Below are 27,867 nucleotides of genomic sequence, written 5' to 3'. Positions count from 1 at the left end.
TCATGGAGCAGATCCTGAAAGAAAGCCACCTAGATGGTTATTCAAGAAGGCTAACTGGATGCTTTACAGGCAGTTAGCTGTTTTCGAGCAATATGACGGCGTCCAGGACTGGGTGGATCACATTACAGCTGTGATTCACCATGCTGCTGATGCATCCATCCCAGAGACTGTGGAAGTGCGTGGGAGGCGACCTGTCCCTTGGTGGAACGATGAGTGTCGTTTTGCAATCAGGCACAGGATGGCAGCTGTGTGCAGATTCAATCGAGGCCCTACAGATGAGAATCTTGCAAACTATCTAATGGCGTACGCAAAGGCGAGGAGAATAATTCGGGAGAGTAAGCAAAGGTCTTGGCAAGAGTTCCTGAACTCCATCAATAAGTTCACATCCGCAAGTAAAGTATGGAAATCCGTTAGGAGGAGCTCAAGGCACAACTCTCGACCGCCAATAGCAGCTGTACGAATACAGGGGTCTCTTGTAACATCGACAAGGGGTACATATCCTGTCGCTGCTCGAAGCTGAAATCCAACACGCTTTCCTTCCTAAGCAACACCTTGTCGGTGTTTTCTTCCATTTGGAAAAGGTCTAAGACACTACCTAGAAGCATAATATTTTGTCGCAGCTCCATCAGTAGGGATTCCGTGGACGTCTACCAACCTTCATACAGGCCTTTCTCTCGGACAGATATTTTATATACATGGTTGGGAATGCTCTGTCTCCGTTTTAAGCAGGAGAATTTTGTCCCTCAAGGGAGTGTTTTAAGTTTCACGGCTTTCGCCATTGCAATCAATAGTATTACAGCCACAGTGCGACGTCCAGTACTATGTTCCTTGTTTGTGGACGACTTCTCCATCTTCTGTGCATCCTCCAGCCTCACCACGGCTAGTCGGCAAATACAACTGACGATCAGGTGATTGGAGGATTGGTCTTGCACCACAGGTTTTAAATTCTCATTAGAGAAAACAGTTTGTGTTGCTTTTAATCGTTCCCACTGTCAGTTTAAATTGCCCGTTTTAAAACTGGGGGACACTGTTCTCACTTTTAAGAAAAAGGTGACGTATCTGGGTCTTATCTTTGATTAGAAGTTAACATGGTTGCCACACCTTAAAGAATTGAAACTGACATGTCTCAAGGCCTTAAACACCCTTAAATGGGTCAGTTATAGGTCTTGGGGAGCCGACAGACCGCGTCTGCTCTAACTTTATAAGGCTTTTGTGCGACCCCGGCTTGACTACAGATGCCAGATTTATCGGTCAGCAAGGCCTTCATACCTTAAAATGCTGGATGCAGTTCATCACGAGGGTATTAGGCTGTCGACAGGGGCCTATCGCACGAGCCCTGCTGTTAGTTCGTGTGCGGAGGCTGGTGAGCCTCCGCTGTTTATTCGACGTCTTCTTCTCGTGGTACGCCAAGCATATAGGGCATTGTCCGTTCCTACATCGCCAGCATCCAGTTACGTTGTTCAGCCGCCACTGGAACGGCTGTTCGATCATCGACCAAACGCAGCAAGACCATTTGAGATCCGTACAAGGGAGAGCCTTGAGTTATTACAGGTGGGGGTATTAAGGTCCTCAGCCAGGGGTGGAGTAGGACCTCCCCCTGGCTACTACCAAGGCCCAGATTGCTTTTAGAACTGACTGCTTACAAGAAGCATTGTACCCCAGACTTGTTTTGAAATTAAATTTAATGAAATTTTACGTAGCCACACAGGTTTTATTACTGTCTACACGGATAGTTCTAAGCAGGGAGATGTTTCCGCTTGGTCGGCCGGAGTGGCCGTGCGGTTCTAGGCGCTACAGTCTGGAACCGAGCGACCGCTACGGTCGCAGGATCGAATCCTGCCTCGGGCATGGATTTGTGTGACGTCCTTAGGTTAGTTAGGTTTAATTGGTTCTAAGTTCTAGGCGACTGATGACCTCAGAAGTTAAGTCGCATAGTGCTCAGAGCCATTTGAACCATTTTTTTTTTGTTTCCGCTTGTTCTGTCGTGTTCCCCTACAGTGTCCTCAGGATAGGGCTCCCAGAGGAGTTTTCAGTTTATTACGCAGATCTGTTTGCTAACCTGAGGGCAATGGACCAGATGAGAAGGCGTCGTGACAAAAAATTTATCATTTGTTCTTATTCTCAAAGTGCCCTTCTCGCTGTTGGACACATATACCCAGCAGATCGGATGGTGCAACTGGTACAGGACACTCTCCTTCTCTTGCACAGACAAAACAAGAAAATAATTTTTTGCTGGGTTCCAGGGCATACAGGCATCCAGCGATACGACCTCGCTGTCGCTGATACTACTGCTAAGGAGGCTTGCTCCTTTCCTTCTCTTGCCCACTGTTCAGTCCCTCTTGGGCTGTCACTTCATTTGTGACCAGGAAGGCCATATGCTGGTGGGAGTCTCAGTGGCTGGCCGTGAGTAATAATAAACTGCGTTCCATCAAGACTTCAGTGCGAATATGGATCACCTCCCTCCACTCGCGACGATGAGAAGAAATAGCTCTTACTCGGCTTAGAGTGGAACATTGTCCATTGATACATGGCTTCCTCTTACGTCGGAACGAGCCCCCAGTATGTCAGAGATGCGGGACACAGCTGTCAGTACATCTTTTAACTGAGTGTGTTTTATATGGTGACCTGAGGGTTAAACTGGGTCTCCCACAGGATCTTCTTCTATTTTAACTGATAACGAGGCAAGTGTTGTTCGTGTCTTAAAATTTTGTATGGTGTCCGGAATTCTTCCCAAAATACTGAGTGTCAATTCTTAATGTGTTACAGAGTGGCTGAGTCACGTATTAGTTCTAAGTTGTCATCCAGCCACGGTTATTTGTCCCTTTTCTCACAGCGTCCTTACAGGTATTTTATCCATGATTTTATTTAGTTATCCGTATCGCCGGTATTTTATTACGAGCTTTTATGAACCTAACCTTCCTCGGGATGCTTTATGTTTCCTGTGATGGGTTCAATGTAGTTTTCCAGTTTATTGATCTCCTTCCACAGACTGTGAAAATCTTCTTCGGTATAACATTAATGCAAGGGCACTGATGACCTAGCTGCTTAGCGCCCTCCACCATAAATCATCACAATCATCTTTGTACAGGGAGTTGCTTCTTTGCTTGGGCTCATTCATTCCTTTACTTTCCTTATGTTAGCATAAATACTCTATTTCTCGTCACCAGTAGCGATACAGCGTAGGAGTAATTGGTGTTATTCACGAGGCAATTGATGACGAGCAAGCAGAGATGCACATATAGCCACTCGCCAGTTATTTGTAATTATGGCTTAGAGCATGCGGTACTCATACTGCCGATTTTTAACCTTCCTCGTCACCTGAATATGTCGCACGAAGGTGGAATGGTCACAGTTCATGCCACTTCTCAAGTACACTGACGTGGGTCATTGTGGACTAACGCGATGAAACGACCTTTACCAAACACCCAAGGGCTTCCTGAATGTGTAGAGTCACTAACGTCAAAACGACCCTCCATAAAACGAGAAAATCATTTTCTTTCCACGTTCTGTCCAATGGCGCTATCCCCATACACATCGCAAATATTTCTGTTTGCCTCCGCTGCTGTCGCCGAAGAAGATGTCGGAAATGTTTCGATTTATCCACTTGGCACGGTATTTTCTAGCTTACACAGCCCCACTTACTATTTCCAAATGATAAAATGACAAAACGTAAACTTAAATAGGAGGAGTGACTTACAAGTAATAAGCCGGCCGCGGTGGTCTCGCGGTTCTAGGCGCTCAGTCCGGAACCGCGCGACTGCTACGGTCGCAGGTTCCAATCCTGCCTCGGGCATGGATGTGTGTGATGTCCTTAGGTTAGTTAGGTTTCCGTAGTTCTACGTTCTAGGGGACTGATGACCTCAGATGATAAGTCCCATAGTGCTCAGAGCCATTTTGAACCATTTTACAAATAATAAAGGACAATCGATAAATGAACCCTCAGCAACCGGGATACGAACCTGCAAAACATAAACGCTACCAACTTATGCACCAACCTAATACATCGTAAATGAAACGTAGGGTCAAATGCCTCGGTTCTCAGCCGGCCGTTGTGGCCAAGCGGTTCTAGGCGCTTCAGTCCGGAACCGCGCGACCGCTTCGGTCGTATGTTCGAATCCTGCCTCGGGCATGGATGCGTGTGATGTCCTTAGGTTAGTTAGGTTTCCGTAGTTCTACGTTCTAGGGGACTGATGACCTCAGATGATAAGTCCCACAGTACTCAGAGCTATTTGAACCTCGGTTGTCAATTGCAAAAACAGGCACGCTTGATATGTGTCGATTACAGCGGCATCTGCTACGAGTGAGAAATAAAGGGTTGAGTAAGCAATGCATATATTTTGGCGTAGAATCTGAATGTGCTGATAATATGGGCTGTATACCGTTTGAAAATACAAAGTTGACCCCACCCATGCTGTAGGGGTGGTTATGAAGTGGTTGGTTGTAGCACAGACACATGTCTTTAATGTGTATTAGCTTTATATCTAGAATGTTTCTTCGAACCATCTGTCGTTTTCGAGACATTGGGTTATCTCAAGTTAAAACAAATCCCCTGTATGCATTTAGGACGAAAATAAATAATCTTTCCTAATTTTTAATTACCCATATAGACGTGTAAGTCTTCCATTTAGAGTACTGAAGTAGACTGTAATTTTTCCATTTAATGTATGCTTATAAAGAAATAGGCATTCTGGGCAAAACTTTTGTTCAGCGTCGTTTTGATCCTGTGACTTATGTAAACTAACTGAAATAATTGTACTTCTTACCTTGGACCATTGGTGGAGAAGATTGACCGCCCGCCCACGGAGTAGTCAGTTTCCGGTATGGTAAAATTCAGCCGGTAGAAGGAGGAAAAATCTGAGGCCAAGACACGGCCCACGAGCTCGGGGTCCTTGACCATCAGGAGCGGCTGATCGAAGGCGAACATTCCCATGAAGGGCTCGTCCCCTGCCCGCAGGTAGCACTCGTATATGGGCTCCCCCATGTGCTGGCGGCCCGTCACGACGCCGCCCATGTTGCCGACGACCAGCGTCGGCTTCATGTGGGGCACCCCGAGCTTCCTCCAGAGAGAGTAGTGGCGCGTCGTGTACCAGTAGAGCAGCGGCAGCAGCACGAGCAGGCCGTCCAGCACCCAGCTCCCAGTCACCAGCGCCATGATCGTCCCGCGGTCCGGCTGCTGCTGCAGACAAGATAACGCACACAGTCAGCGCTGTAGGCCGTTACGTTGCACAAACCCTCCCCTCCCCTCCCCACCCACCCTTCAGGTTGTTGACCACTCGGCTTCTGTAGATACGCCGGCATGCTTTGACACAATAGCGTGTATAGGCAAAGAGCAAAACGTGCACTACTGGCCATTAAAATTGCTACACCAAGAAGAAATGCAGATGATAAACGGGTATTCATTGGACAAATATATTATACTACAACTGACATGTGATTACATTTTCACGCAATTTGGACACATAGATGCTGAGAAATCAGTACCCAGAACAACCACCTATGGCTGTAATAACGGCCTTGATACGCCTGGGCATTGACTCAAATAGAGCTTGGATGGCGTGTACAGGTACAGCTGCCCATGCAGCTTCAACACGATACCACAGTTCATCAATAGTAGTGACTGGCGTATTGTGATGAGCCAGTTGCTCGGCCACCATTGACCACACGTTTTCAATTGGTCAGAGATCAAGAGAATGTGCTGGCCAGGGCAAAGCCAGACATTTTCTGTATCCAGAAAGGCCCGTACAGGACCTGCAACATGCGGTCGTGCTGAAATGTAGGGTTTCGCAGGGATCGAATGAAGGGTAGAGCCACGGGTCGTAACACATCTGAAATGTAACATCCACTGTTCAAAGTGCCGTCAATGCGAACAAGAGGTGACCGACACGTGTAACCAATGGCACACCATACCATCACGCCGGGTGATACGCCAGTATGGCGATGACGAATACAGGCTTCCAATGTGCGTTCACCGCGATGTCGTCAAACACGGATGCGACCATCATGATGCTGTAAACAGAATCTGGATTCATCCGAAAAAATGTCGTTTTGCCATTCGTGCACACAGGTTCGTCGTTGAGTGCACCATCGCAGGCGCTCCTGTCTGTGATGCAGCGTCAAGGGTAACCGCAGCCATGGTCTCCGAGCTGATAGTCCATGCTGCTGCAAACGTCGTCGAACTGTTCGTGCAGATGGTTGTTGTATCGTCTGCTAGTGATACGAAGCCGTTGGGATCCAGCACTGCGTTCCGTAGTACCCTCCTGAACCCACCGATTCCATATGCTGCTAACAGTCATTGGATCTCGACCAACGCGAGCAGCAATGTCGCGATACGATAAACCGCAATCGCGATAGGCTACAATCCGACCTTTATCAAAGTCGGAAACGTGACATTACGCATTTCTCCTCCTTATACGAGGCATCACAACAACGTTTCACCAGGCAACGCCGGTCAACTGCTTTTTGTGTATGAGAAATCGGTTGGAAACTGTCCTCATGTCAGCACGTTGTAGGTGTCGCCACCGGCTCCAACCTTGTGTGAATGCTCTGAAAAGCTAATAATTTGCATATCACAGCATCTTCTTCCTGACGGTTAAATTTCGCGTGTGTAGCACGTCGTCTTCGTGGTGTAGCAATTTTAATGGCCAGTAGTGTATAATAACCGTTACATCTCCATCTATATACATACTCCACAAGCCGCTGTACGGTGCATTTCGGAGGGTACCCTGCACCACTACTACTGCACTAAAGTGACCGTCTCGGAAATAGGCACCTCAAGGTCGTCTCACAGTCCTACATCATTGGCAATACACTGTAAAGTTGCGTAGATCTTTACACTACCTCAAGTGTCGCTTAGATTGACCACCCTCTGTAATGATCGACCATCCCTGTCCATCACTGTATGAGATCTGTCGTGTCGTGGTTTAGCTGTGGCTGTTCCCTCGCGTTTACACTTCACAATTACATCACAAACAGTCGACTTGGGTGGCATCAGAAGGGCTGAAATGCCGCTGTTTGTTTTGTTAATCAGGTGTCATCCAATGGCTGGCCCACATTCCAAGTCCCCGAGTTATTTTGACAGCTCCACTCTGCTGCCACTGTTTCTTTACCATCAACAGAATACTTCCTACCTCCTTTCGTATTGGCAGACCCGCTTCTTGTGATATCTGGTGGTGAATTCGACGGTACACGGGAGCACCGGGATACTTTTGATCAGATAATGTGTGCGTACAGAACTATTTAAAACGGAACGGCCGCGCGGGATTAGCCGAGCGGTCTAGGCGCTGCTGTCATAGACTGTGCGGCTGCTCCCGGCGGAGGTTCGAGTCCTCCCACGGGCATGGGTGTGTGCGTTTGGTTCAAATGGCTCTGAGCACTATGCGACTTAACTTCTGAGGGCATCAGTCGCCTAGAACTTAGAACTAATTAAGGACATCACACACATCCATGCCCTCGCTCTACCGGTACTTGAATAGTGTTCGGTAGTCTGGCACGCATGGCTCATAGGACTGATAGATGAAATGGAGAAGATCCAAAGAAGAGCAGCACGTTTCGTGACAGGTTCGTTTAGTATGTGCGAAAGCGTCACAGAGATGCTGATCCAACTCTAGTGGAAGACGATACACGAGAAGCGTTGCGGGTGACGCCTTCGTTTACTGTTACCATTTCGAGAGCGAACGTTTCTAGATGAGTCAGTCACTACAGACAAGAGCTCTCACGGATGCTCACCAACAATGGGAAGTGGGGAGGTGATAGCGTTAGGCTAAGTACCCTTCGTCGTATGCCTTAAAGTTCCTAGTGGAGTTAGATGCAGTTTTAGTGAGCTGCTCGTCCGCTTATCGATATGATTAATCGCGTAAGGCTACAGTTCAAGGTCGGAACACAGTTGCGAATCACCAGTAAATATTAGTCTATGTTAGGTTGGTGCATACGTTCGTGGCCTTTTTGCTTTGTATGTTGGTATTTCGCTTGGTGTGTGTTTATTTATTGATTCCCATTCTTTATTTGTAGTTTACTGTTCCCATTTGAGTACCTATATTGTCATTTTGCCATTTGGAGATAGTGTGTGGAGCCGTGGACGTAGAAAATGGAGTGCCAAGTGTCGGAATATTTCCGAGGCATTCCTCTGATTGAATTCGGTAGAGGGGTAACAGCAGCAGAAGCAACAAGCAGTATTTGCGCCGTATATGGTGATAATGCCACTGCACGGAGCACGGCAAGAAAATGGATCTCTTTTTTTAAGGAGGATCGTTTGACAGTAGTGACTCTCCGCGTTCAAGAAGACACTCAGGGCTTCATAAAGATCGCTAGACGCATTAGTCCGCAATGATTCACGTCACTGTTCTCCAGGTCTGGCAGATGTGACGGACTGTGATCGTACCACCGTCGTGCGACATTTGCATGCGATGAGGAGGTTTCAAAAACTGGAGTGTGGTTACTGCATGCTCTAAGAGAAAATCACGAAAAACGGTGGATGGCCATATGTGTGTGCCTGATTGTTCATCATCAATTGGCTAGTGAAAAACACCGACCATTCCTATCCTGTATCGTTACTGGTGACGAGAAATGGTGTCTTTATGCTAACATAATGGAAATAAAGTAACGACTGAGCCCAAACAAAGCACCAAGTCCGTTTACAGACATCAGAGGGCATCTGGTGAAACTGCGGCGGTGTGGTCTACTACGAAATACTTCCCCGAGGTGTAACCACCATCGCTAACATTTATTCTCAACAAGCGAGACGATTTTCAGACGTAATGCAAGAACAACGACCAGGAAGACTGCGTGAAGTTATGCTATTCTACGACAACGCCCGCCCGCATTCTGCTAGACTGATAAACACTGCACACGAGATGCTTTGGGAAGTCATTCCGCACCAGCCTTATTCACCTGATCTTGCGCCCTCAGATTTTCACCTTTTCCTCTCTCTACCGAACAGCACTCAAGGAACTTCCTTTCTGTATGAAAATGCCCTCCGAACCTGGCTCCACGACTTCTTCGCCTCAAGACCAGGTGATTTCTACAACAGCGGAATAGGAAAGATACCCCAGCATTGGCACACTGTTGTAAATAGTGAAGGAGAATATATTATTGATGACTAAAGTATCTGACACGTGTATCTGTTGTGTTTATTAAACTTATGGAAAAACGCTGAGTGTGCGACTGGTCTCGGCGGAGGTTCGAGTCCTCACAAAAAAAAAAAAAAAAAATGGCTCTGAGCACTATGGGACTTAACATCTATGGTCATCAGTCCCCTAGAACGTAGAACTACTTAAACCTAACTAACCTAACGACAGCACACAACACCCAGTCATCACGAGGCAGAGAAAATCCCTGACCCCGCCGGGAATCGAACCCGGGAACCCAGGCGCGGGAAGCGAGAACGCTACCGCACGACCACGAGCTGCGGACTTCGAGTCCTCCCTCGGGCATGGGTGTGTGTGTGTTTGTCCTTAGGGTAATTTAGGTGAAGTAGTGTGTAAGCTTACGGACTGATGACCTTAGCGGTTAAGTCCCATAAGACTTCACACACATTTGAACTTTTTTTTGAAAAACGCTGCGAAGATATGCACCAACCCTATAATCCCTTAGAAGTGCGCAGTGTCTCACTTTATGGATTGGATTGGATTCGATTGTTTTGGGGGAAGAGATCAAACAGCGAGGTCATCGGTCTCATTGGATTAGGGTAGGACGGGGAAGGAAGTAGGCCGTGTCCTTTTAAAGGAACCATCCCGGCATTTGCCTGGAGCGATTTAGGGAAATCACGGAAAACCTAAATCAGGATGGCCGGACGCAGGATTGAACCGTCGTCCTCCCATGTCTCACTTTATATCGTGCTGCTGTGTCTTCACATACCGATTAAGCTTGCGCACTGGTAAGACGCTGACAACGTCCGTGATTTTCCTAAATTCCTTAAGCCGAATGCTTGCTGGGTTGCGCCCATTGAAAGTGCATGCTAGATTTTTTTCCCACCCTCCCGAATCCGACCTTCATCTCGAATGACCCCAACGTCGACGTCACACAACAGATCGTCCGCCCTTTCTCATGTACGTAGCTTCTTATGTAGGTAGCTACCAACTCCTGTCCTTCGGGGGCATACAATGTTAAGGAGAAAATTGCACCATAGAAATGAGTGACAGTAGAGTACCATAACCGGCAACAGATACCACAACAAAAGGGAGTGGGAGAGGCTCGTTTTCTGAGATAGTGGCGCAGACTTAACGTCAGTATTGACTTAACATCAGTATTGGAAGTACGTGAAGTGAAGTGAAGAACATCGTGCGGGCAACAGTTGTTCAATCTGAAATTTCTTGTCTAGCAGACTTTACTGGTGAAGACTTTAGAGCTCACAGTGACGTGACAAATTACCTGGAGAGAAAATGCCCAGATTTTTTTGCACACATATACTGACGGATGTAAAACAAATGAGGGAGTTGGTTGTGCATATTATTGCTTTGGGTCACAGATAGCTAAACAGCTTTTATTGGCAGCATTTAGTAGTATATATTCACTAGAAGTAACAGCAATTAAAAAAAAAAAAACAGCTAAGTTTGAAACTAGAAAACTGAACGGAATACTAAATCCGGCTGACTCCAAAAGTGCTTTTGAGCAGTTGGAACGTCGAAAGTGGAAGCCTCGTAACAGCTATGTTTTTGATGTGGTACAATTAATAACAAAGGCCAACAAAGAAAATGAATCTGTTCATCTAATGTGGGTAAAGGGACACTCAGGTATCCGGCATAACGAAATAGTAGATACTCTTGCTAAAAGAAAAGGTATCAAAGAAGGGGACCCGCTGTTTATAAAGCTTCCACACTGCGACTTTCTATATGCGTCAAAGAAAGAGGCATACGAGCAATGGGAGGCCCAGTGGCAGACATTGGAGCAGAAAAATGGTTTTTCGTTCGCTTCAATACAGCGTACTATACTAACGAAACCGTGGAACGCCAAAAAAAATCTCCCAAGAAGATATGTAACATTAGTTATCAGAATAAGGTTGGGACACGAATGTTTCCCTGTTAGTCACAGATTCTCCCACATGTAGTGAAGATGCAGAAGACGAAGAAGATCATCATGTCACATTGGGATGTTCCAAATATATACCACATCAAATAAACTGCGAGAAAAGCTTCTAAAAATGAAGATGCTAAAACAACACCACAACTTGCAAAGTAGGTTAGAAATCAGATTAATAATGTTGCTCACGCAGCATATGTTCGCTTTATCGGGCAACAACAAAGTTATTGACTGTTGATGGTATCGTCAGAATGGAAATAATGGAGTCACTGTAACAAAGTCATTAATTTTGGCACTTATCTTGAATGGATTCCCATGTAGATTTCGTCGATGTTGTTATGGCTCATCTTGTTGATTCTAGGGTGATTCCACTTTGACTGCTAGAAGGTCCATATCTGTATTTCAGCAATATTTGAAGACCTAACAAATGCGTTTTTCAGGAAATTCTTAATGATCAAACAATCCCAGATCAGAGCAATGGTGTGGAAGAAATAATTTTTCACTTGGAGTTTACGATCCACATTTTTATTAAACTTCTTGTAAATTCACATATACTTCTTCTTAATTGTCACATCATCAAGAAAACAGTTTTGTATCAATCTTCATGTATTTAATTTCCACTTTAACCAAACACAAGACTGGACTGTTCTTTTACAAAGCGAAATAACAACTTAACTTCTGCAAAGTGAAACAAAGACTGCTCTGTGCGCATTCCCACCAAAACGGTTACAAGTAAGTCAAAGATTATGACAGTCTCAAAGAAATGAATACATACAAGAACCATATCACTGTAATATATCGATACATCGGAGTACCTATACATTAATAAAACCAAATGTGAATATTGTCACAAAAATATGTCTGTTACTTCGCAGAAAGGTAGTACGATATTACTGTTTGGAGCGCCGTAATGGTCACGTAAATAAAGAACCATTACAATGCCAACAAATACTGAAACACTGACGAGTGAGAACAACTTCAAAATTGAGAGTTCAATAGTACGTTATGTACAAGAAGTAGATATAGATCTCGGACATATTAACTGCTGAATTTGTGATCTTTTTGTACAAAATAGTTGTGTTTTTGAAATTTAGTTGTTGTCACTAACATAAGCAGTTGTAATGGCTGTACTGGTTGCTGTAAAAACCATTGAATTTAATTAATTAATCCTGGGAGGAAGGCTCTTGCAACGACAAACTTTAGAAGGAGTAGCTGAACACTAACTGAATGTTTTCCGTCTTTTTTCATGACAGAACCTGACGGTAATATTAAATACTAAACATTTTCATGATGTTTGTTTGATAACGAACAGTTTCTCAGGTTCTTAGATAATAGTCATTTGACAACTAAACAAAGCTACCACAGATAAGATAAAATGCAACCTACGCAGATATCACTGATACAGAGAAGGAAAAAACACTTTTTTACTGTTTCCTGTTTACATGTTATGGCCTGAAGAGGTTTTGCTAGCCTGGTCAAATATCGGGTTCCCAATGTTGTCGGTTGTTTTACACAAATTTTTTACACCATCAGTTGTTTTACAGCTGTTCGGAAATCAGCTCCTCTGGTTGCTAATTTAGTCGGCACGACGACCATTTCTGATCGATTAAAAATGCTGAGTATAAAGTTTCAACTTCTCCGTCACTGCCCAAGAGTTGCTTCACGTAGATTAGCGGATTTTTTTTTAAAAACAAGGAGTAACCTGATAAATCGGTCACGTGTCAGAAACGGTTGTGCGTCCACATAAGGGCGCAAATCGACTGTGGAAGAGGAAATCCGGTACCTAGAAGCGAAATTCCATTATCGTTATTGTATTTTTTACATGTCTAACCAGAAGTGGTATAGGAAAATCGTTTAATGATGAAGCATTTTGGGAACCCCACGTAAACATAGCGACAGAGCATCTGCTAAGGAAAGTGCTACGTCTTATATCACAAAGAATTTGTTATATTTAACAAGAAAATAAACATTTTTGTGTTTTGTGAAAATCGGTACATTTTAACAAAATGTTTTAGAAAGAGTTGAATTTATTATCCTAATCTCAAATTTGCATAATACATTTAATTTAATAGAGGGAAAGAGACAAAACTGTCTTTTATCATTTAACCCTAAGCTGGCCATTATGTATCACACGTTTTCTGATTTCAAGTGTTTTGTAAGAAAAGTATTAACTCATGAGAAACTTTGGGATTAGAATGCATAAAGAGACCACTTTGTGATGTATGTGAAACGAAAGTTGTGTGGTAAAATAAAACAGCAAGAAGTAGACAATTACAGAAGAAAGCCACAAAGGAACTAAAATCATCAGCTACCACAGGACATTGATTTAAATCATTGGGACAAATGGGAAGTTTGTGCTGAACTGGACTTCGAACCTGGTCTCCTGCTTGCTAGGCAGTTGCGCAGACCAGTATGCCATCCAGACCCCGTGGTCACCACAACCACTACACGGACTACCCTAGCACACTTCCAGTCAGACCCAAATTCTCGACTTATACCACACACTACTGATATACTAATCCTGCTCATTAGTCTCCCTACACGCATCATCCCGCAATTAACATAAGAGATCTAGCCTGGAGTTCATCTGCACTGAGGGATGTTTGGCTGTAATCTCCTTAATTATGTAAGTAATGTCTGTTCTTTCAGACACGTTCGAATGAACAGACATCACATACATATAATTACCAAGTAACCTCCAGGACGAGACATTTAGCTCCGTTTCTCTCTAGCCCTTAACTGTTGTTGAATCTGACGTAGCCGTTACAATGCGTTGCGCCAGTCCGGCGTGAACACTCACCGTTGTTGTCTACGAGTGGAGTCTGGGCACTGAAGAGATGCACCACTGTGTCTCATGGATGCACAGCTCTCGCCTTATATACTGTAAGAGCGAGCGCGTGCAGATAACCTAGTTCATCATGACGCATCAGTTGTCAGCTGTCCACTGTCAGCGACGTAAGTGGCTGGCGGCAGAGCTTGCGTACGTTCCACCACGTGTCGATAACAGGAAATCAGTCCCATGTGTTTTACTGTAACACAGCGCTCTAGCTATACCGGCAGAAGGTCCTCGCACTAATTTCGCGAGCTATTAAAGCCTGGAGGAATCTCGCAAACGGTAGCTACTGTTTCCTTTGGTAATAAGAGTGCTGCAACGAAATTTGCTGATTTGAAAAGTCAATAAAACAATGCATGTTTATCGTGTTAAATTATTATTTGGCGTTGAAATTTAATAAGCAGTGTCCGCCCCGATACCTACGTGGTCTGCGCGACGGAATGCCGTGCAAAGGGGCCATGGTTCGATTCCCGGCTGGATCGGAGATTTTCTCCTCTCAGGGTCTGGGTGTTGTGTTGTCCTCATCATCATTTCATGCCCACCGACGAGCAAGTCGCCAACTTGCACCAGGCGACCAACCTACCCAACGGGAGGCCTTAACCACACGACATTTCATTTTTTCATAACAAGCAGTAATATCTGGCATATGACGCCTCTTATTATCAAGATGGTGATTTCATTCTCCAAGGACTTTCATACGAAAGCGTATGCGGTTGAAACTGGCGATGAATGGTTGTGTATGATACCTTTGCAACGTTTGCTTTTTCGGTCATATGACACCAGCCTGCGAGCAAATATCGCTGCTACATGCTGATAAGCATAGAGACTATCACACTCTGCGTTTGCTTTATCGTCTGTTCAATAAGTGCACCTTCTCTTATTTGTCTTCACCTCTTATTCTACTATCTGAACAGCAGAAATACTCGTCAACAAAGTAAAGTTCTCTCTGTATCATAATAGTGTTGAACTACATCCATACTCCGCAAGCCACCTGACGGTGTGTGGCAGAGGGTACCTTGAGTACCTCTATCGGTTCTCCCTTCTATTCCAGTCTCGTATTGTTCGTGGAAAGAAGGATTGTCGGTATGCCTCTGTGTGGGCTCTAATCTCTCTGGTTTTATACTCATGGTCTCTTCGCGAGATATACGTAGGAGGGAGCAATATACAAAGTGTGACAAAGTCTGTGACACCCCACTCTGCATTGTTGCCACATTTATTCAAGATTGTGGACCCAAGACGGCGGCTGTAGATATGGCTATGTCGCAATGACGTCATTGCAGTAAGCTGAAATTTTGGCGGGAAAATAGGTCTATTCAGCTGTCTCCACTAACCTAACCCGTCCATTCCCCTCGCCTCACCCCTCCCCTGCCCCCTCCCCTCCCCCTCTCGCACCCCCTCCCTTCCCCCATCCATAAATTGGCACCAAAAGGACTCAGTCTGTGCTGGGCTGCTGGATGTATAGACATAAGTATGGAGTGTTTATTTAAACAATTTGAGTTGTCATAGACGGTAGCTCCATCCAGTGTGTTCACCATGAGGTGCAGAGTCCATCTGACCTGGTTCACAACTACTGAGGGTGCTGTCGGCCTGTGAAACGCAATAGGTCCTGAGTTCGAGTCTTGGTCTGGCACACAGTTTTTATCTGCCAGGAAGTTTCAGGGATGAATTTAATATGTGTATTACAGGCTGAGGGCTGTATCCATAGCATCCTACACAATGAGTTTAAAGAAAAGGTAATGGACGAGCATGTGGTGAATACTTTTCGACAAATGAAGCAGTGCAGTGGAATGGTATGATCATAATTTTCACTACTCGTGAAGATAGATGCTTGTGCTGGAACAGCATACCTTTTTTAAACTGCGTAACACCCCACATCAATCTCGCCCTATTCCACAATAAAACATAGCTGTTCACCTTGAGGTTTGGAGAATGTCTGACCTCGTTCACAACACCGCCACCAGAGTGCACTGTCGATCTTTCATCACTTCCTCCCATGACAGTGCAAGATGGCGGACCAGAAAAAAGGGTGCGAACCAATAGGAACCCTGAATATGGTCACATGATAGGCTTCAGCCAATAGGATGGCAGTATCTGGTGATCCCATTGTGGGGATATAGGGCAGATTCAGCAGCTCTGTGACCTCTATCACGCTCAGTTAGCCAGCAGCAGCAGCAGAAGAAGAAGAAGAAGAACCACGAAGCATCAGCAACAGTTGTTATCCAGCCCAGCCCTGCAGAACAGGAAGCAATGGAAAAGTAAGTATCCCATATAACATCCTTGTCTACAGTTGTTATTATTATTATTATGATTGGTTGTTTTCATGTCTTGGTCCGTTTGTAACGCTTCCTCTTGTTTGTTCACCAGCAACATTCGACACGTCCAAGCCTGCAGGGAAAAGTGCCATCATATTGATCTCTTCCGTATCTGGACCTGCAGCAACCTCAGCCACAATCTTGTCGAGACCTGCACCGACCTCTCTACCTGCGGCAGAAACAACCTCCAGCATGTCTGAACCTACACCAGCCACCTGGGATCCTGTAGCGCACATAGCCCACTTGCTAGAGCAGGACACAAAGCTGTTATTGTCAGTCCCGCTAATCTATTTGTATGATGAGGACACACGGTCTGCTCCCAACACATTGAATGCTGCTGGTGGTCCTAAACAACAGCAAGATGAAGGATAGTACTGGTCACTGTGTAATGCCACAACGAAGCCTAGCCAAGGCACAACAGTTGAATAAGTGAACACTCATGCCATCTGTTGGATAGTTGCACAAACGAAAGCACAGGTGCTTCTGCCTGGCGGCAATCAAATGAAATAGCACTATGAGTAAGACAGTATCTGAATAGTGCTGTGCTGGGACGACGAAATAAAGAAGCATTAAACTAGGATGATATTATTACATGTATTAAAAGTATTAATTTAATATCAGTTTTATATATATATAATGACTGTAATTTAATATGGTAATGTTATGGTATGTCCATTTCTAAATAGGGAACTTGGCATAGTGTAAATTAATATTTAAAAATGTTTAAAAGTGAGGGAAATCCCCGAGAACGCGGACAATGCAGGTTGGCGCGTGAATTTGGCAGTAGAGAGAGATGTGTTCTGGAACTGTTCAGATGCAGAACAGAGATTACGCGGCGCCAAAGTGACGGTTTAAGTACGGTACGGTAACGTTGCTTATAGACAGTTAAAAGTGAGCTTACAACAAACACGAACTGGATTTATGGTGTGTTAGCAAGTCAAATGGACAACAAGGCTTGCAGCATGCAACATTTCGACGGAGACGGCTTGTGAGCGATATAGTTGCTGTTCCCGCTCAAAAAGCACATGGCACGCCTTGTGGAAGTCTGCGTAATTTACGACGGACTGCAGCGACCAGCAGCAAGGTATGAAGTGACCAGTGTCTGCAACTAATGTTGCAATGTAATCTTATTACCATGTGAGATCCATTGATGAGCTCACGCCAGCACAAGCAACGAACTAGTAGTTATCATACGACAGCGTTTTTATTAACAGTAGATTTTATACCGCCGCCATAACAAGTACATTTATCCGTAGCGAACCAGTTTATGTATTTATCAAGTCAAGTTCTCTACAGTGTAGTGTCTCAGTGAAATAATAAGTTTGTGATTCAAAGTGCATTCCACGAGTGTCATCAATTATTTACAGAAAATAGTTCATTATTATCCCAAATCCATCACTGTGTGTGCAGCAATACCAGTAAAAAGGCTATATTACGTGAGTATCGGCGTATTAATGCAACAAGAGGATATAATCGGAGTTAACGCCGAAAATTTCCAACAACCGCGGATTATACAACTGACAGAAGACGCCAGGTACTGTGCCACATTAGTTACAGTTCAACTCGATGTGGTGGCTTTTCAGTACATTATAAACTTAAAAACCCATTCAGTGTCATTAGAACAAAATTATTCTAAAGTAATGTTTTTAACATCTCTAGTAACCATCAGTTCTATAGTGTTCATTGATATTCAGTTAAAGAATTTATTGCCACCACAGCACTCATTGTACCTTCAATACAATGCAAATTCAGTAACATTAAAATCATTACTGATAGTTGGTGTAGATCAATCTAACTTACAGCAAGTTCAAGTGTTTATCATATGTGTGGGTATATTGTGTTACGTAAATGTTGTTCGCCTGCTAGTCGTGATTAACGTACACCAGTTAGTGCATTCTGTTCAGAATTCATTTAACAATCGATTTCTTGTACGCCATCGCCAATATTTATTCAATAATTCCGTGTAGTAGTCTGAACTACATAGCAAAGTTATTCAGGCTTATTACACGCGATAGCCACTTTCCAGACGTCCGATGCCGCGCTGCTGCTACGGTCGCAGGTTCGAATCCTGCCTCGGGCATGGATGTGTGTGATGTGCTTATGTTAGTTAGTTTTAAGTAGTTCTACGTCTAGGGGACTGTCGACCGCAGATGTTAAGTCCCATACTGTTCAGAGCCATTTGAACTGAATGGCTCTAGTGAAGACGGAACAGGCTGTAAGCGGCAGAAGAAGTAGATTATGACCACCTTCTATGTCTGTTTCTTCGTGTGACGTCCTTAATGAAGTATGCTGCACCTGGTAACTTAGTGATCTGGTGATGAATCCACTTAATGACCCAAGAAAGTTTCCAGAAATAACTCATATAATGCACGTAACTTGTTATGCGAGTGACGGAAGTACAGTACTTACCGATGCACTGCCTGGGCCCGTCGCCAAAGGGCATGTAGGTGTAATTGGGCCGCCCCTTGGCGTTCTCCTTGCTGAACCTGTCGGGCATGAAGCGGTGCGGCTGCTGCCAGTACTTGGGGTCGTAGTGCAGGCCCAGCACCGAGACCACCACCCCAGTGTCCTTGGGCAGCACCACGGACGTGCCGGGGATCTGGTAGTCACGCGTCGAGCGCCGGTCCAGGAAGTTGACCACGGGGTACATGCGGAGGGCCTCTGCGTGCAGCACACGGGAGGGAGTTCATCAGCACAACTGTGGTACAATTCCGTCCAATCCCGCCTTCTTTTCGTAGATATGTTCATATGTAATCTAGCAGACACAGCGTGCTTCAACATACACTACTGGCCATTAAAATTGCTACATCAAGAAGAAATGCAGATGATAAACGGGAATTCATTGGACAAATATATTATACTAAAACTGACATGTGATTACATTTTCACGCAATTTTGATGCATAGATCCTGAGAAATCAGTACCCAGAACAACCACCTCTGGCCGTAATAACGGCCTTGATACGCATGGTCATTGAGTCAAACAGAGTTTGGATGGCGTGTACAGGTACAGCTGCCCATGCAGCTTCAGCACGAGACCACAGTTCATCAAGAGTAGTGATTGGTGTATTCTGACGAGCCAGTTGCTCGGCCACCATTGGCCAGACGTATTTAGTTGGTGAGAGATCTCGTGAATGTGCTGGCCAGGGCAGCAGTCGAACATTTTCTGTATCCAGAAAGGTCTGTACAGGACCCGCAATATGCGGTCGTGCGTTATCCTGCTGAAATGTAGGTTTCGCAGGGATCGAATGAAGGGAGAGCCACGGATTGTAACACATCTGAAATGTAATGTCCACTGTTCAAAGTGCCGTCAATTCGAAAAAGAGGTGACCGAGACGTGTAACCAATGGCACCCCATACCATCACGCCAGGTGATATGCCAGTATGGCGATGACGAATACACGCTTCCAATGTGCGTTCACGGCGATGTCGCCAAACACGGATGCGACCATCACGATGCCGTAAACAGAGCCTGGGTTCATCCGAAAAAATGACGTTTTGCCGTTCGTGCACCCAGGTTCGTCGTTGAGTACACCATCGCAGGCACTTCTGTCTGTGATTCAGCGTCAAGGATAACCGCAGTCATGGTCTCCGAACTGACAGTCCATGCTGCTGCAAACGTCACGAGAGAGGCAATTCTGACTTTAAAGTTAATAATGGAAGCAAGACTAAAGAAAAATCAAGACACATTCATAGGATTTGTCGACCTAGAAACGGCGTTTGAGAATGTGAAATGGTGCAAGGTGTTCGAAATTCTGAGAAAAATTGGGATAAGCTATAGGGAGAGACGGGTCATATACAATATGCACAACAGCCAAGAGGGAATAATAAGAGTGGACGACCAAGAACGAAGAGCTCGTACTGAAAAGGGTGTGAGACAAGGATGTAGCCTTTCGCCCCTACTGTTCAATCTGTACATCTAGGAAGCAATTATGCAAATAAAAGAAAGGTTCAGGAGTGGAACTACAATTCAAGGTGAAAGTATATCAATGATACAATTCGCAGATGAGATTGCTATCCTGAGTGAAAGTGAAGAAGGATTACATAATCTGCTGAACAGAATGAACAGTCTGATGAGTGCAGAGTATGGATTGAGAGTAAATCGTAGAAAGGCGAAGATAATGAGAACAGTGAGAAACTTAACATCAGGATTGATGGTCACGAAGTAGGTGAAGTTAAAGAATTCTGCTACATAGGCAGTAAAATAACCAATGACGGACGGAACAAGGAGACATCAAAAGCAGACTAGTAATGGCAGAAAGGGGATTCCTGGCCAAGAGAAGACTACTAATATCAAATATCGGCATTAATTTGAGGAAGTAATTTCTGAGAATGTACGTCTGGAGTACAGCATTCTATGGTAGTGAAACATGGACTGTGGGAAAACCGGAACAGAAGATAATCGAAGCGTTTGAGATGTGGTGCTACAGACGAATATTGAAAATTAAGTGGACTGGTAAGGTAAGGAATGGCGAGGGTCTGTGCAGAATCTAAGAGGAAAGGAATATGTGTAAAACACTGATAAGGAGAAGGGACAGGATGATAGGACATCTGTTACGACATGAGGGTATGTCTTCTATGGTACTGGTGGGCGACATTCAGGCTGGTATCCCACCACTGTCCATTGCAACTCTGGAGTTGTCTTCGTTTGTCATCTAGACTCAGTTCGAAATGGGACTCATCACTCAAGATGGTTCTACTCCACTCAATGAAATACAAAGTCGGAGACGTGTCGGGGGACACTCGTGACAATGGTGGAAAACGAACATGCCTTTCGCTTGCAATGTGGCCCGATAGCCAGGAGTGATGAAGGTCTGGGGTGTTATTTCTTTTCACCTCTAAGTACAGTTTGTTTTGTCTCAGCACTATGGCATCTACCAGCAGAACAATGCAACACGTCACGCGGCTCGCAATGTACGCGCGTGATTCGAAGAGCACCAGGATGAGTTTGCCGTACTCCCCTGGCCACCAAACTCCCCGGTTTTAAGCCCTGTCGATCGGGGTGTTCGGCGCTATGGATCCTCAACCCATAAATCTATCACAGCTGGCCACGGCACTCTAGTCGGCATGGCTCCACATCCCTGTCGGTACCTTGCAGAACCTCAATGACTTCCTTCCTGCACGTCTCGAAGTGATCTGCGCTGCAAAACTTTGTTATTCAGTCTTTTGATGATGTTTGGATTGTCGGGGGATCACCTGTGTGGTTTTCAGCGCCCGTACAAATTGCCAACCTTTGCCCAGTCCAATGTCGCCACTTGCATGAATGATGATGAAATAATGAGGACAACACAAACATCCATTCATCTCTAGGCAGGTGAAAATCCCTGAACTCGCCGGGAATAGAACCCGGGACCCCGTGCTCGGGAAGCGAGAACGCGACCGCGAGACCACGAGCTGCGGACCAGGCTTTTGACAGGTGGTCACATTAACGAAACCGGACAGTGTAATTACATAATTACTATGAGCCCAACTTCTTCCATGAAGCTGAGAGTCTACTTGCATCACAATTTAACATGAATTTTTTCGTTGCGGTCGTGAAAGCATTACGTTAATCAATCTGCAGACGTATCGAAACCCTAACGAAGACCAACTGGTGAGCTATTCCCATGACTGTAATAAGACAGTTTACGGCATTTTGTTGCTTGGTAATATTAGAAAAAATTCGGACCAGGTGAGTCAGACCCTCTTTGTTGAACAGGTCACGATGTTTTGAGACACAGTTGTATGTTACACGGGGTATGTTGCCCAGGAAGTATAAGTTGGTAAAATATGATGGAACATTGGTCTCTTTATGACCATGGAGTTCAACGATTCTGGAATAATCGTAATGAGAGTGATTGAGAAATGGGAAGACATCAGAAAGATAGGGCGCAACAAGGTGATTATCTCTGCTAAAGTTGTCAGATGTACAATAATTTTTTGGAAGCTATGGAATCGCTGCCAGTGAATCGCTGGCATGTTTTCCAATACTACGTTCTGGTGCATGCTCGGCGCCAGTTATGGCGTTTCTTTAATGTTTAGTGCCTCTCTGATGTGTTTCTGTGTGTGTGTGTACCTAGGTAATGAGTCTGGAGAAAGGAATTTGTGGAGGGCAAAGGGGGGGGGGGGAGGTGAGGATGAGCTATTTTGTAAGATGTGCCATTCTCTTAGTGCTGTTGGAGGAGGAGTAGACAGTACCGGCAATGTGTTTCCCAGAGTTTACCATCCTTCCATTCAATACTCACCTCCACAGGCAGAAGTTGAAACATTCATCTCAAAACCGTCCATATCGTGCAGGTACACATTTCACATAGTTTAAAAGTCTGGATGAAGGCAACACCGAACCACCCTCTTCTTGGACTTCGCCTAAAACTGGAAACGATTCACACCACTCATTGACATTTACTGGATTTTCTTTCGTTTCGGTTATATTCCCTCGCCTTCTTGTACGGGTGAAACACATCTACGCCGTTTCGTGCCCAATGGAGATACCTACAGCAAACAGATTTGAGATCTTCTTAGCAGGACGAAATGTAATCAGTCTAGCAGCCAGAGACAGTTACAATAAAATATATTTGTTTTTGATTTCATTCTCTTTTAGGTCAATGTACGTTATCGAGCATCGTTGATTCCACACCTGACGTGCTGTTTTGGAACATTAGAAAATATCTCTAAATTTTTGCCAATATCCTTTCATTGGTTGATGAACATCATATCAGAATGCAGTGTGAAAGTGGGAGTCATTTTAACACATATGAATAACTACACTCCCCAGTCAGATCAATGTGACCACCTGTCAAAAACGTGAATAATCAACTACTGCAGCGCGTACCACAGCGAGACGTGTAGTAAGAGAGTCAGTGTCGTTCTGGAAGCTAACGGTAGGAATGCGGAGATATGACGACTCAGGGCCGTGGCGGCCTATGCTAGGTTTCTCAGTTGAGGATCCATGGTCCGAACTGCTCGATCGAAACGATCCCACAGATTCTCGACTGGGTTTAAATCCGGGGAGTTTTGTGGCCAGGGGAGTACGGTGAAGACATCTTGGTGCTCTTTGAATCACTCTGGTATACAGCGAGCTGTGCGACACGTTGCATTCCGCTGCTGGTAGATGCCATGGTGCCGAGGGAAAACAAACTGCATATATAGGTGAATATGGTCCCCAAAGATAGGGTGAGACCTGTTCTGATCCACTGTAGCTTCCAGAATGATGTGAACACCTGCGGAATGCCTCGAGGACATTTCGCAGGCCGTAACGCTCCCTCGTCCTGTCTCGGCTCTTCCGACGATGGTTGCAGTGTGCTTGCTTTCAGAGTTTTACGTTGATGGAGCATAAAACATGATTTGTCTAAGAAGGCCATCTGTCCACATTCAGCGGACGTCCACTTCCGGTACTGGCACGGATTCGTGCCGGGAGGGAAGTCGCGCCAGTCCACGGCACGATTCCGCCCGGCGGATTAGTGTCAAGGTCCGGTGTGCCGGCCAGTCTGTGAATATTGTTAAGGCGGTTTTCCATCTGCCTCGGCGAAAGGGAGCTGGTTCTGCTTGTTCCGCTTCAGATACACTATGTCGGCGATTGCTGTGCAAACATTTTCTCCACGTACGCGCACACCACAATTACTCTACCATGCAAACATTGGGGTTACACTCGTCTGGTGTGAGAAGTTACCGTGTGGGTCCACTGGGGGCCGAAGCGCACAATAACCCTAGGTTCGGTGTGGGGCGGCGGTGTGGTGAGTGGACTGCTGTAGCCTGTTGTGGGGTCGTGAACCACTGTGGGCTACGGCGGGGACGAAGCCTCTCCGTCGTTTCTAGGTACCCAGTCCCATACAATAAAATACTAGCCATTACGAAAACGCGTCCACCCTTGGCCCAAAAGCCAATGATAGTGCCCTTTTGGGCGTCAGATCAGTCGCTCTGTTTCCCCATTGCGACAACGGCTGCACTGATATACGAGTCCCCTAGACACCCTTTACATACCCTCTACTGCTAGAACGGTGTCGCGTGTGAGTGGTTATTGCGCACTGATGTCGAAAACAGACCGTGGTCGCATTAATGTGACTGTCCGCTCTTAACTTCAAGACGAGCATTGGTGTAGACGTGGCGCCAGGAACGACTAACGGCAAAGGAATATAAGATTTTTTTGTTTAAAGTTCCTCGAAGTGCGTGTTGTCTGCCATCTCACTTTCGTTTGGAATTTGCCAGGGTGATGTCCTGAACTTTACTCTTCCCGCTCGGACACAGAAGACGGCATAACGACCGTGTCTCCAGAGACGCTTGTAGCCTGCGAGATGCAGCAGAACGTAACACGACGGTCTCAACTGCAAACCTGCCGAAGACAGTGAAAGGTGGCTACACTGAGTCACAGCGCCAGAGATTGCGCCAAAGAGTATTATTCAGCCGCCTCCACTGGCAGTGTTTTTTGAGAAGTGGGCAGTAGGTGTTCTGATGTAGCCGCGACTAGTTGTGAGCATGTTGTATGCAGTTGTTCTGATGGGCTAGACAGCCGATGCTGTTCGATTGCGGATGTTGTAAAGATCAGAGTGTATGTTTCGTCAATATATATGAAGGTAAAAAATTTTTTTTATTTCAAATGTCCTAACTAACAATGTCTCTTGGTCACAGGTTCAGTCAACAAAGCATCTGGCTTGTGTTCATGTATTAGAGTGTAATTCTGGTTTCTATGTGCAATTATAGTATTTCTGTTTTTTTTTTAATTATTTCAGTGTAAATGGTGCTTAAAATACCTTGTCTTATTGAGGAAGAACCGTGCCAGATGTGTACGTTGAATCACACTTCCACACGCAGAACAGTTACATTTGTGCTTTGTTGTTTCGTAGCTTTTATAGTTGCTGGGAACTTAATTAATTAATTGTGTTAACGGAAGTTTTCTTTCATTCTTTGTTGTTATTCTATGCAGTCAGATTGCGGAGTAATACTAGTCAGGGCCAACCGGTTACGAGACCGCGTAACCGGACAGACAGCGACAAAAAATTAAAATTATTTGCATTAATACTTAATTAAGCCCCCATGCACGTGGCGACCGCTGCTACGGATCGTCAGACAGCAGTATTGTCGAAGTAATTTGTAGTTTAGTAATTGTAGTCTATATTGCATGTGTAGATTTGGTAATTGTCATTCTTCTAATCGTATTTTTGCAGAATTTAATTTTTGTTGTCTTGTATACGGGTTTGACAGTTTCGTGCAATTATGAAGATTTCAATTGTTCGTTAATCGTGTTTGTTGGGAAGCATTTCGTGTGAATGGTATTGTTGGAGATAAAGTGTCATTGTGTGTAATTTTCGTATAGTGACGAGTTTTGTATGTTTTGCAAATGATTATGCGATCGATGAAAAAGGCAAACATGATGAACAGTGAGAATGACGAAATTGTTAACATGGCGAACTCGCCAACACAGGAGAATAGTATGATGAATAATGAAGTAGAAAGCAATTTAGTGAGTCGGGAAAATAGTCCGGAACCAGTTCAGAATTTTTCACAATCAAAAAATTTTCAGAATATGAGATTAACGACAGAAGATTCTGGAATAGTATCGAACACAGATAGCTTTACTGCTATGACGAAGGAAGTTAGTTTTACGGGAAATGTTAGGGGCGAAAAGAATTACGAACCAGTTAATATGGAGGAGTTAATGAGTGCAATATTAAATTTGGGATCTGAATTAAAAACAGTGGGATCACAAATAGGAACAATTAAGACTAAGATGGGAACAATTGTAACACGGTTAGACTCACTGGGATCACAGATGGGAACTTTGGCAACACGGCTAGACTCACAAATAGGAACAATTAAAACTGATACGGGAACAATGGAAACACGGTTAGACTCACGAATAGGGACATGTTTCAAAAACATGAAAGATGAATTAAAGAAAGAAATTAGAGAAGAAGTACAACCGATTTTGAACGCTCACAATAATAGATTAATTTCAATAGAAATCAGACAAAAGGAACAGGATAGAGAACAGGAAGAAAGAGATCGCATGATAGTACAAAAATTTTCAGAGTTAAATTTATAATGTGCACACGATAAGGAAGAAATATTTGAAAGAATCGAGGAATCCGTACCAAATGACAGAATAAATAACCTATCACAACAGTATGAACAATTAACTACTAAATGTGTCAATACAGAATCCCGAGTCGCGACACTTACGGAAGACGTAAATAAACAGAAAGAAAAAATAGGTGACTTATCAGAAAGAGTTGAGGAGATTGCAGATAAATTGAAAAGTCTTAGTTTAAATGGGGACAGAGATTCAGATGATACAGCTCCATTGCCATTTGCAGAAACAGAAGAGTACCAGAACATAAATAAGCATGTTGAAAATCAGGGAAAATTTAATGAACGCATTAATAGGGAATTTGTGGCATTACGAAAGCAAGTCAAACAAATTGAAGGTGAAATCGTAGGAAAAGACAGCAGAAGAAATTTAGAAACACAGATAGCAGAGGGGTTTGAAGAAAATAATTTGTTTCATTTACGAGATGCAACAAGAGAGCGCCAGGCGCGCGAACTTGACAATAATCTACATTGGGACTGGGACAGACGCGGTAGGTCTTTGTCGCCACGAGGAGAAAACTTTGACTATAAACACTTTTTAACTGTTCGGAAATTTAAGATCTTTCGCAATTCTAAGAATGACATACATCCATGTTAATGGTTAGATCAATTTATGTACGCACTTCCACCAAATTGGCCACTAAGTCACAAACTGGAATTTATGTGCGGCTATTTAAGTCCTCAGGGGATTCACTACACTAAGTGAATATGTGCCGTAGCGTGCACAGGGCCCCGAGCTGTAGTAGTGCTATTTCCCTTTTAGCTTTCTGCACTGCTGCCTACTCTTATACTATTCTTTGCATCTATCAAAACAACTCTTCAACTATCAATCTATCTAGAGACTCGGTAAAAAATAACCGGATATGACTATTTTACCCAAAAGTGATTTCGGAAATTACCGTTTGGACTTACTATATCTTCTGCAGCATTCATTCATAGTTTAAACGAAATTTCTCTTGTTTATCTTCGTGACAATATTACTTCATATGTTGACGATATTCTTATTGCTAATCGTTCTTGGAGTGAGCATAACAAAATTTTGGATTCATTATCACGTATTTCGTAAGAGTTGGCATTACAGTGAACTTGGAAAAATCTGAATTTGGTCGTTCTCAGGTGAAATTTCTTGGTCATATTATTTCTACAGAAGGTATTCTTCCTGATCCAGAGAAACTAGACGCTATTCGTAATTATGCTGTTCCTACCACAAAACGTGATGTCCATAGTTTCCTTGGTGTCTGTAATTTTCTTAGACGCTATGTTAGATTGGACAATTTGGCCACACCTCGTTTATGTGAACTATCTGGAAAGAATTCTAATTGGTGTTGGGATGAGGAAGCTCAATCAGAATTTGAACAACTTCGTGATGTCTTGCCAAATGCAAATTATGTCAAAAGGCTAAGCCGCCAACTATTTCTCACAGAGCACCGTTGTTTCCTATCATTCCAGCGAAATTAAAGGACATAGCTGCAGTCGATTTGTTCGGTCCAGTGGTTCGTTCTACTAATGGTTTTGCGTACATTTTGGTAGCAGTGGAATTGACATCAAAATATGTGTGTTTTACATCGTTACGCAAAGCAACAGCTCGTTCAGTATCTAATGCTTTCATCAAACATTTTCTTAAAGAAGTGGGTCATGTTGGTAAGGT

The 27,867-nt window shown here is 44.3% G+C and overlaps 1 protein-coding gene across 1 annotated transcript in view; it reads right to left on the bottom strand.

Annotated features, from left to right (window-relative positions):
* The window catches only part of LOC124544914 (cytochrome P450 6j1-like), a 136,255-nt gene that overhangs the window by 37,843 nt on the left and 70,545 nt on the right, over positions 1-27,867 (bottom strand). The window contains exon 7 of the mRNA XM_047123653.1: positions 18,568-18,819. Coding sequence (XP_046979609.1) covers positions 18,568-18,819 — 252 coding nt within the window. The remainder of the gene's footprint in view (positions 1-18,567; positions 18,820-27,867) is intronic.

Source organism: Schistocerca americana, chromosome 8 (genome assembly GCF_021461395.2).
Source record: "Schistocerca americana isolate TAMUIC-IGC-003095 chromosome 8, iqSchAmer2.1, whole genome shotgun sequence".
Classification (NCBI taxonomy): domain Eukaryota; kingdom Metazoa; phylum Arthropoda; class Insecta; order Orthoptera; family Acrididae; genus Schistocerca; species Schistocerca americana.
The sequence above is the reverse complement of the archived record's forward strand: the minus strand, read 5'-3'. Positions and strand labels throughout refer to the sequence as shown.